Below are 11449 nucleotides of genomic sequence, written 5' to 3' on the forward strand. Positions count from 1 at the left end.
AAAAACACATTTTTGGTACTAAAAATTATTTTGTGGCAAATTCAACAGGAAAATATTCTTCAGAAAGTGGTGATGACTGCATTTGCTGATCGGACAGTTGTCACCATAGCGGTAAGTTACCCTATATCAACCAGGTTGTTTTTTTTTGCTGGTCTATATGAAAATACAGGCACAGAAATATTCTAAACAATACAGAAATACACCTTTAAAGGGATAAGGACTGTTAATGCTTGCCAGACTTTGACATCTTAACTCCTTTCTCTGTTCTCAACTTCTACTTCTAACAGCTGACGATTAGTTTACTATCAATCTCTTGCTATTAACATGTTGCATCATAAGTATAAGCCTGCAGCCACTGTAGTCTGACGTTTGTACTTTAAACTGTCATTCAGAGCCACAGATACACAAATATGTATTTCTGCTTCTGTTTGTGTCACTTAAAGGCATCCAGTAAAAAAAAAAAAATGCAAAGTGTTTTTAAAGTGCCACAGAACGACATTGAGCTTTGAATAAATGCATGATCTCTCTCTGCTGCTGTTTTTGCTACGCTTTCCTCACATTTTCTTCTCCTCTCCCTCATCCCCTTTTCCCTCTCTTTCTTCTCCTTCTTTGTCCACCCATCTCTCTTCCTCTGACACAGCACCTTGTTTCCTCCATCTTGGAGGCAGAGCAGGTGCTGGTGTTTTCCTCTGGGATTCTGGTAGAGTGCGACAGCGCTCCTAACCTCTTGGCGCAGGAAAACAGCCTCTTCAGCATCTTAGTCCGGACGCACAAGTAACCGTGATTAGGCTCCGCCCCCTTGGCATCTACGCACTGGTTCATTGGTTGGTAACCATGAGCTTCCTATGTGTGCGCCCTATTAGAACATTTTAGCTCACAGCCACTAACCCTATTCTAAAGCAGGTTGACTATGTCACATCACAACAATGTTCAAACTTTCATGACTTTTATTTTGAAATGTATTCTATTCGTGTGCTTTCTTTGCTTCATGTGTCTTGTTCTGATTAGTTCCCTTTACCTCATGTGTTTTGTTTCCATAGTCTGTTGTCTAGTTTTCAGCCATTTTCCACAGCATGAAGGTAAAATCTTAAGGATTTATGAATGAATCGCTAGTTTTAAAATCTTCCCAGTCTACTGACATTTGTTATGACATCTACTTCAAACATTACAATGCTCATGACTTTAGTTAACTCTACTAGTAAATCCTCTTCACCAGCCAATTACTCTTCGACAGCGATGCCATAGAATTATACAGAGTTACCCCAAAAACAGAAATTCAAAGACACAATTCTATGGCATAAGGTCTATATGGACTAATGATTAACAAGACACACCTGAAAGCAATCAAGACAATGAACCAATGGAAAGACACATGAGGTAAAGGAAGCACATGAGGGAGCAGAGAATCACATGACAAGAAACACAACTATGATGAATTTCAAAATAAAAGACATGAAAACATGATGTGATAAAACAGATGTGACAGACTAGTATTTGACTAGCATTTTTTTAACATGAAGGTTAAATTTAAGTTAAAATGTATAAGAAAGAGTATATTATTTTTTTAAATAATATATTAGGTTTAAAATATTTGGTCACCATTTATTTTTCACAATTCTTAATAACCTTTTAGCTTTTTTGCTGTTCACTTACACAGTCTTGTGGTATGAAAATTAATTTTTAAAAGTAGAAATAGCCACAATAAAGATAAGATGTAAGCCTGTTTTTTGGGAATATGACATAAAATGCTCTTACCTGAGAGATATCAATGAAATGAACACTCTGGCTTTTTAACAGCAGGGTCTGTAAATAAAACAAAACAAAAAAAAATTAAGTTGGGATGTTTTTTTAGCTTGATGTTTTACTCTGATTACAGAAACCTGCAGTGACTTGAGCAGAAAAAGGGACAAGTTAAACGTAATTTCAACAGCTAAGGTGTTGTTTTAATCAAAATGCATTTGCACACATCTGCTTGAGTGTGCCTGTTTTCCACAGCATCGTGTCCACACTATCCTGACGGCTGATCTAGTCATTGTGATGAAAAGGGGAAGCATCATGGAGTACGGAAAACCAGCGATTCTCATGGAACAAGAGGACAGCTTGTTTGCATCCTTTGTCAAAGCCGACATGTAGAGCCACTCATCTCCATCACCACATCAGTTTATACCACTCTTGGCCTTATTAACAAATAGCAGCCATTTGTTTGCCAATGCATTGGCGCAGCCGCGCATGCAGGCATCGGAAAGGACTCAACTTCACACGAATTCTGAACTGTTATCTTTTTATATGAACCCCTATCACAGTATATTGGACTCTTTTTTAGCATTTTGTTACCTTACCGGTCTTTTTCTAAGTAATGATATGTGTACTCTGAAATGTTTAAGCAATAAGTATTTATCTACTGTGTTTTGACTAGTACAAACACTGTACAGAGCATGTCTGTCCTGTTGAGGCCTGACGCTCTTGTCTGTCTGTCTGAAGTGCATTGCTGATACAGATTTAAGGGAGGGAGGACAAATATTGCTGGCTCCCCAAAGCACTCTTGAGAGAATCGCGAGCCCTCACTTTCTGGGGAGTCCTGCAATGTCCACCAGATCAACCCTAATGTGTTATTCACACCCTATATACAAAACTGATCATATTTTATATTTTCTACTGTATTCCTCTTATGCAAATCACTTAACCAAAAGCTTATTTTCAGGGGTTTTAACATTTTAAGCATTTGCTCCTAAACAAAAATTTAGAAAAAATAGGGTGAATTTCACGAAAAATATCAAGAAATGCGCAGGTCATTTTTCACTTTTAAATTAAATTAAATTAAATTAAATTAAATTAAATTAAATTAAATTAAATTAAATTAAATTAAATTAAATTAAATTAAATTAAATTAAATTAAATTAAATTAAAAAAATATGGACCATTCCACTTTTATTTGAAATGTGATTTTTATGATTTTAAAATTAAAATGTAATTTTTAGGACACTTATGCTTTTACTTTATGCAATATATATTGAGGTGAAATTATGATTTGGCCATTTTTCTCATGAGGTTCACCCTATAACCCAATTTAAAAACACACACTCTAAAAGGTACATTGTCGTTTTAATATAGGCCTATACTTTTTCAAGTGCACTACAAGTTAAAATCATGTGATTTTTCTCTCCTAACGTTTTATTATGAGGGTGTCAAAATGAGTCTGCACTCTCTGTACAGATATATTGTACACACACAATCGTTAATTTCCCTCATCTCCCTTTAATGGAGTGCCAGTCTCTACCCTCACATCACATTTACATTTACACTTCAGCTTTCTTTATTTGAACGCTCTACTTTCTGGAAGTCACAGCCAAAGATGATCTAAACAATAGTCTGCAAGTGACTCTTTGTCCCAGCAGTAAAATGATGCATTGCTGTGTTTTGCTGCAACCACTGTGGGAAATCTTTCCATTCATTGGACACTAACTGTCATTGCCAGTGATTTGATGAATATTTGCAGTGAGCTGTGATGTCACACTTCAGCAGTGATATTCCAGTAACTTGTGAATCCAACCATGTGCGTAAAACAGCAGCTGACACGCTTTACACAATCCGGTGATGTGTAAACACCACGTCAAATTTCACTGCGAGCCAACAGCAACACATTTCAGTCTTTTATATCAAATACACTCTAAGTTTATTGCAATTACTGCTAATTTCAGGTACTTGCATGCTAGTCATGATGGACTGTTTTAAATGTACATATGTAATTAAAATGGCTTTTGTACCATAAACATTTAACTGCATTATAATGTGTGCCTAACTTCTTTTTTTTACACATGAAATGAAAATAAAATTTGCTTTGTGCGTTTACTTATCTCTATTGAGTGTCATTGCATACTTTTAAGCAAAATGTAAAACAATTACTAAACGGAAAACTGTTCAGCAAAAAAAAAAAAAAAAAGTTAACATTTATGGTGCTCAATTCTACAAACAAGCAATAGATGGTCATACTGAAAAACCTATTAAAATAATTAAATTGATTTATTATTAAACTAATGAGATCTCTCACACATATGAAGATCTTTCAGTCCCTTGTGGAGAAAATCGTTTGCTACACAGCGCCCCTTCTGTTCACATTTAGCTATTTCATTGAACCTTCCGTTTTGATGCCTAAATATGATATCTTGCCCCATTCCTATTATATAGGCAGCTATCTTATATACAGAAACCCATTTATAATGTGAGAAACATATTAAGGCTAAATATAACATTTAAATAACTGCCTTTTAAATTGTGAAAACGCACTGAAGCCAAAGAAAACTGGATTACTTTGTATTAAGTTGTCAGTGTATCTTTTATCCTTTTCTTATGGGATTTTATAGGATAATGTTAGATGTTTAAACCTGAAGAGAAATATTTTTAATTCAGATTTGTGTAGCGCTTTTCACAATAAATATCACTCCAAATAAGTTTTACGCAGAATATTACAGCGAGCAGCCTCAAACAACAGTGAAATACTCCATAGAAAAGATAGACAGATTCAAACTTCTTATAAAGATGCACGTCTAGAAGAAAAGATGATCATTATTTTCGCATTTTTTATTATTATTTGTATTAATTCTTACTGTTAAAAGGGCTTCGGTATAAAACATTCAAGATTAATCTGATGATTTTCGACCTGTCCTCAGAAAAGCAGAATAAAACAATAAAAATAATTTCAGTAAATGTGTGTCGAATAGTTAACCCTAAAACAAAAGTTTAAAAGTTTTTTTTTATGAAGTCAAATATATTTACTCTCTGGCGCCCTCTTGCGGCCCTCTAGGAGTCTCCGGACCCCAGTTTGAAACCCCTTGCATTCTTAAAATATTATCACATTGCAGAACTATAGATACACACATTCAAATTGTACAAACTGTACACATTTTTTTAAACGTCCTGACCTGCAATTATTTTGTGACTGGCATATTTGTTATGTTATACTGTATGAACTCCATTTGACTTCGATTTGTATAATTTAGTATATTCTTTTTTTCCAGTCTATAAAATAAGGGCGGACATAAATAATGCAATCTTTTAAAGAAGTTTTAAAAGACTCTCCTCTCCAGGGTGAATGTTTCTCAGAGGCAGCAGGACAGTCATGTACCGCCCATGTGCGTCAAGAGCGCTGCACAATCATCATTAAGATACTTTTTTTTTTTTGAAGACTTTTAGCGGTACACGATGTGTGTTCTGCTCTTTATGTAGTGTTTATTGTATGAACTCACACAAGAACACAGATTAAGATCTGATAGATGTCAAAACGGTCTTTGCTTTAGTTTGTGCTATTCAGTAGCCTAGAGTTAGAGGGCAGGATGGTTATTAAACTGGAACTGCGCGTTTGACATTCGCTGGAGAGGCTTTATTCCTGAGCGTCTGCACTGACATGCCCAAATAATGTTGCCGCGTAAAAGCATCATTCCTGAGGAGTTCGCGCTACCGGCGCTCGTGTCTCGGATTCCCCGCAAGCCCGTGTTCAGGGACCGGGTGAACAAAGCGCGCTTCATCGCCAAGAGCGGTTCGTGTAACCTGGCCCACAAGAACATCCGCGAGCAGGGCAGATTCCTGCAGGACGTCTTCACTACTCTGGTGGATCTCAAATGGCGTTTCACGCTGGTCATTTTCACCATGACGTTCCTGTGCAGCTGGCTGCTGTTCGCCATGGGTTGGTGGCTGGTGGCGTTTGCGCACGGGGATCTGAACACAAACAGCAAACCTGTCGCAGACCAATGTGTCACTAATGTCAAGTAAGTGTGCTCAAGTCATTTTGGTCAATGGCAAAATGATGTTAAGTAACAGACTTCAGAAGAGTCTGATTTGAGGTTTGTGCAGATGGAGACTATAATGATCTTCAGACTTTCCAAACATGTCTATGTATCAAAACTCTATCAGATTTATCATGACTGGAATCAGATGTATTGTAAGTTAATACTAGTAAATGCTGTAAGTTTAAAAGTATAAAGCAGATCTTGTTGAAAAGGAAATATGAAAAGAATAAAGAATTATATAAGAAATCGTTCTTCTTCATTCTTGTATAAATGTTATTACATTTATACATTTTAAAATAGTAATTAAGAGTAAAGTATTAGAAGAAATCATTCTTCATTCTTGCATAAATATGATTACATTTATAAAATGTATACAAATAAAATAATATTTATAAAATAATTATATTATATATTATATAATTATTATTTTTATGAATAAATATTCATTTATAATTCAGACCTTATAATGACTGAAATAATCTCAAATAAATATTTATTTTAAATAAAGTGTAATGTAATCAAATTATAAATATTTATTTTAAAAATCAAGTTGAAAAATGTCAAACTGAGATACATCCGTTTATTAAATCTATTATATATATATATATATATATGAAGAGTTCAGATGCAAAAGCCTCTAAGTGCCATCTGAAATTTTCTTCTAGAAAGATCATTTTTAAGTAATTTCACTTAAATGACAAATAGGTAATCTTCATTGCCATTTAAGTGAAATTACTGAATTTAAATATACGAGCTTGATAAAAATGATCATTCTAGAAGAAAATTTCAGATGGCAATTAGAGACTTTTGCATCTGAACTCTTCATATACATACACACATATATATATATATATATATAGTTACTATTATACTAGTACACAGACAAACATATTGTCATTCTTTAGTGTTTCCTTTTTCAAAATGTAGTTATAAAAAAAAACACATTCAAAAATAATAATTAAAATTTAGAATTGACAATTGATGTGTTATATTATATAGAAGTCATTAAAGAAGTGCTGATATTGGATGGTTTTGTTATTATAGAGAAAAAATGACTAGGTTGTTTTGTTCTATGTAGATTGTAAATTTCAATCCTTTTAGGATCCTAAAACTGTGACTCCTCTTCATCTTTTCCAGCTCTTTCACCTCTGCCTTCCTCTTCTCCATCGAGGTGCAGGTGACGATAGGTTTCGGAGGGCGTATGATAACGGAGCAGTGTACGGCAGCCATCACCATGCTCATATTACAGAACATCAGCGGCCTGATAATTAACGCCGTCATGCTGGGCTGCATCTTCATGAAGACGGCCCAGTCCCACCGGCGCGCCGAGACCCTCATCTTCAGCCGGCACGCCGTCATCGCCGTGCGCAACAACCGCCTGTGCTTCATGATCCGGGTGGGAGACCTGCGCAAGAGCATGATCATCAACGCCGCCGTGCGCCTCCAGGTGGTCCGGAAGACCACCACGCCGGAGGGCGAGATCATACCCATCCACCAGATCGACGTCCAGACCGAGAGCGTGGTGGCCAGCAACAGCATCTTCCTGTTAGCGCCTCTGATCATCTGTCACGTCATCGATAAGGACAGCCCCCTGTACGATCTCTCAGCGATGGAGCTTCAGTGCAGCGACCTGGAGGTCATCGTAATCCTGGAAGGTGTTGTGGAAACCACGGGCATCACCACTCAGGCTCGCACCTCGTACGTGACCGAGGAGATCCAGTGGGGCCACCGCTTCTTGCCTATAGTGACCGAGGAAGAGGGCGTGTACTCGGTGGACTACTCGAAGTTCGGGAACACGGTCAAAGTGGCCACGCCGCAGTGCAGCGCCCGCGAGCTGGACGAGAAGCCCTCCATCCTGATCCAGACGCTCCAGAAGAGCGAGCTGTCGCACCAGAACTCCTTGCGCAAGAGGAACTCCATGCGGCGGAACAACTCCATGCGCAAGGGCAACTCCATGCGCCGCAACAATTCGGCACTCGCCGTGCCCAAAGTGCAGTTCCTCACCCCCGAGGGTGGACCAAATCTAGCTGTCACATGACAAATGGCCTTCTTAGTGCTTTTCATCTGTGTTTCTTTAAGTCCTTGTCATGCTCTTTTCTATGTTCTCTTCTGTTTCTTTATCATATGTGATGGAGCAACGTGAGGCATTTATGACATTATAATGGATGGTTTTCTAAAATTGTTGATCTTCAATAATGTGTAATTTTAAAGAGTTCCACAAATTATATTAAGTATGCTAATTATCACAGCATCGTAGGCTTCTATGGACAATGACAATATGGTTCGCACTTAATTAAACTTGACAGTTTTTCATTTGTTCTGTAATAAATGGTATGTGCTCAATAAAGCATCTGGTCTCCTCTCTGGGATTTTTATTTCAATTAGTTCGAATGTAACCGAATGCATGAATTTAGGTTTATCAAAGCTGAAATGATACAAGAAAATAATCAAGAGCAAAACAGTGAACATGTAGAGTAACTAAAACTGTGACCAACTGACTAGTTGCATGTCAGAATATAGTTGCACTATTAGTTGCATGTGAAACTTGAATGGCAGAATGATTGTGATTCTGATTCCTGCTGGTGAAACTTTAAAGTGGTCGTGGCGGCCTCTGGCGGTGAACTGATAAAACTGCGTGTGTGGCGACCTCTGGTGGTGAACTGGTGAAACTGCATGTGTGACGACCTCTGGTGGTGAACTGGTAAAACTGCATGTGTGGCGACCTCTGGTGGTGAACTGATGAAACTGCATGTGTGGCGACCTCTGGTGGTGAACTGATGAAACTGCATGTGTGGCGACCTCTGGTGGTGAACTGATGAAACTGCATGTGTGGCGACCTCTGCTGGTGAACTGATGAAACTGCATGTGTGGCGACCTCTGCTGGTGAACTGATGAAACTGCATGTGTGTCGGCCTGCTGTGGAATTACAGATGTAAACGGTAGACGACTTTCATCAAACTTCCTCACTGCGTTTAGCAAGAGCATCTCAAACGTCGATTATCTAAGAGTAAGGCAGGTAAACATCATACGACTGTTGATGTTCATTTGCTTGATGTTTGTGTTGTGTATAATTAAGAACTGGCTTAATCGAATGTTTAGTGAGGATGATAAATGGACCATAAGTTAACGCTCTGAACTGCTTAAACGAGTTATTACGTACGTTCAGTATAATATTGTTAGAATAATCACACGATAGCCTATGAAGATACATACAACCAGGCTTTATATTGTATCCAACATTTTTATTTAGGTAACGTTAGGCATGAAACTCCAATTGCAAACTAATGGATCATCAGCTGCAACAACTCGAAGGATAATTTGTCCCACTTTACCGGCCAATATGATCTTAAATTCGCTTTTAACTATTGTTTATAACATTTGCTCAATTTTAAACACCTTTGCCAACTTTATAGTCAACGAGGAATAATTATTTTAAGAGAGTAAATACCGCCCTCTGGTGGTCACTTGCAGTTTTGACAATGAGGGTAGTTTGCACATTATAGATGTGATAAAGAAGCGAGGGATAACTGCATTGCACTGCCACCGACTGCAGAGAAAAATGACTTTTATGCACGCGTGTGCATGTATGTCAAAAAATATGTTCGTAAAGAGTTCGAGGCACTTCATTCCGCGTATGCTTAAAAACTGCTGTATATCCCAGCATGCACTGCGCGAGAGTAACCAATAGTCTATATTTTTGTTTAAAACGTACATGAAAACACATATTTTTCACGACTAACTTTTGCTTCAGCGTTTCGATTACATATCCCAGTCCACTGCGAGCCTGTTCGCGCGATAAGGAACAGTAAACACACGTACCGTTGATGAAACTCCTGTGTTGTTCGATGAGGTCCCCTCTCTGGCATATGGTACGTCAGCTTTGCGCAGTGGCAGTATCGTAGCCTATGAGGTTTATCCGAGGCGCGATTATTGCTAATTGAAAACTTTACCCAATACCCCGCCGTGACGACTTGAAATATAGTCGGCACTGGCAATTTTTGACGGTCTCTACGGAGACTGATTAATTTGGTAAATATCAGAAATACTATATAACATCTTTGTAAGGAATTGCTGTTACGTAATCAACAACTATGTTAAATTTCTCTTCAATTAGGTTGGAAAGATTGTCTTATCATAAGTGAACACGTTGTCATTTTAACGCAATTTTCTTAAAAGCAATCCTATACGAGTTTCCTTCTGTTAAACGCAAAAGAAAATATTATTTTAAATTGTTGGTAACCAGATATGACAGTTGACGGTAGACATGACTTTCATAGTATTTTTTTTTTCCTATTATGGAAGTCAATAGGTGCCATCAAACTGCTTGATTACCAACTTTTTTGTTTTCTTTTTTATATTTTGTGTTCAACAGAAGAAAGAAACGCATACAGGTTTGGAACAACATTAGGGAGAGTAAATGACAACATTTTCATTTTTGGATGAACTATCATTTCAATATACGGTATTGTTGTGGTTTCGATTAGTTTAACATTATTTTCTACTCCAATAATTAATTAAGGTCTGTATTTACTCTTAACATGTTTACTAGTGACTATACTAAACTATTTAAGTGTATTTATTACTATGTTTAAAGCTATTTAATATTGTGAAAAATGTGGAAAATAAGTAAATTAATAAATAAAATGAAACCTGGGCGAGTAAAAGATAGAAAACGTGATTTGACTACTTGACTATTTTAACTGCAAGTGACAAAGTTTTTTTTTTAAGGTGTTTAATAATTGTGTGAAATAAATCAAATTTAACACTGGATTGCGTAAAAGATAGATTTTATTTCTTCAACTACTTGACCAGTAGATTACATTTAGTCATTTAGCAGACGCTTTTGTCCAAAGCGACTTACAAATTAGGACTAAATTAAGCGAGTCATCGTGAAGAGGCAAGAAACAACGCAAGAAGTGCTCAAAATACGAAGTTCAGGCATTGTTCAGAGTAGCATAAGCCCGATAAGCGAGGATTTAAAGGAAGCAACAAAATGCTAGCTGGCAACAAAGGATTCCATTCATTATGCTAAGCTAAGCTAACGGCGGCGCTGCCAAACTAAAACATTGCATGCACTGAGACAAAAATGACAAAAATGCATTGCCAGTGTTGAGTTTATAACGCGCTGGTCTTAAAGGAACACTCCACCGTTTTTTGAAATAGGGCTTATTCACCGTCTTTCTTACATTTAGACAGGTGGGCCTGGCAATTTTGGGGTTACATGAAAGTGGATTATGTGTGTGGTGTATCTGAAATGAAACGATAAATCGCGATTAATCGCATCCAAAATAAAAGTTTGTATTTACATAATATATGTGTGTTTACTGAGCATAATTATTTTGTATATATAAATATACACACATGCATATATTTAAGAAATAGTTGCTTACATATACTGATTTATATGTATGTATGTATGTATATATATATATATATATATATATATATATGTATATATATAATTTGTATTATAAATGAATCTAAATATTTTTTATATAAATAACAAAATTTTCTTAAATATATACATGCGTATGTGTGTATTTTTATATATACAAAATAATTATGCACAGTACACACACATATATTATGTAAACACAAACTTTTATTTTGGATGCGATTAATCATTTCACAGCCCTAGCGGGATGTATTATTCAGTCATTTGAAGA

The 11449-nt window shown here is 36.6% G+C and overlaps 2 protein-coding genes and 1 long non-coding RNA gene across 10 annotated transcripts in view; 2 read left to right on the forward strand and 1 right to left on the reverse strand.

Annotated features, from left to right (window-relative positions):
• abcc9 (ATP-binding cassette, sub-family C (CFTR/MRP), member 9) overlaps positions 1 to 3849 on the forward strand; it is a 40424-nt gene extending 36575 nt beyond the window's left edge. For 4 of the 8 annotated variants that reach the window (XM_081363989.1, XM_081363992.1, XM_081363991.1 and 1 more), the window contains 2 exons: positions 49 to 111; positions 1996 to 3849. In XM_081363989.1, coding sequence (XP_081220115.1) covers positions 49 to 111; positions 1996 to 2133 — 201 coding nt within the window. In that variant the 3' untranslated portion in view covers positions 2134 to 3849. The other 4 variants (XM_081363990.1, XM_081363993.1, XR_014030080.1 and 1 more) reach the window with 3 other exon arrangements.
• The window catches only part of LOC308689897, a 39611-nt gene extending 29942 nt beyond the window's left edge, over positions 1 to 9669 (reverse strand). Inside the window, exons 1-2 of the long non-coding RNA XR_014030081.1 lie at positions 9603 to 9669; positions 1756 to 1803 (exon numbers count right to left, since the gene is read on the reverse strand). This is a non-coding gene — a long non-coding RNA (uncharacterized lncRNA). The remainder of the gene's footprint in view (positions 1 to 1755; positions 1804 to 9602) is intronic.
• On the forward strand, positions 5095 to 8145 carry kcnj8 (potassium inwardly rectifying channel subfamily J member 8). The gene is made up of 2 exons (XM_081363997.1): positions 5095 to 5762; positions 6921 to 8145. The coding sequence occupies exons 1-2, from the start codon at positions 5413 to 5415 to the stop codon at positions 7819 to 7821; spliced, it is 1251 nt and encodes a 416-aa protein (XP_081220123.1). The 5' UTR covers positions 5095 to 5412; the 3' UTR covers positions 7822 to 8145.
• Positions 9670 to 11449: the final 1780 nt, after the last annotated feature.

This window comes from Scardinius erythrophthalmus, assembly GCF_964197995.2.
Source record: "Scardinius erythrophthalmus genome assembly, chromosome: 4".
NCBI classification, from domain to species: domain Eukaryota; kingdom Metazoa; phylum Chordata; class Actinopteri; order Cypriniformes; family Leuciscidae; genus Scardinius; species Scardinius erythrophthalmus.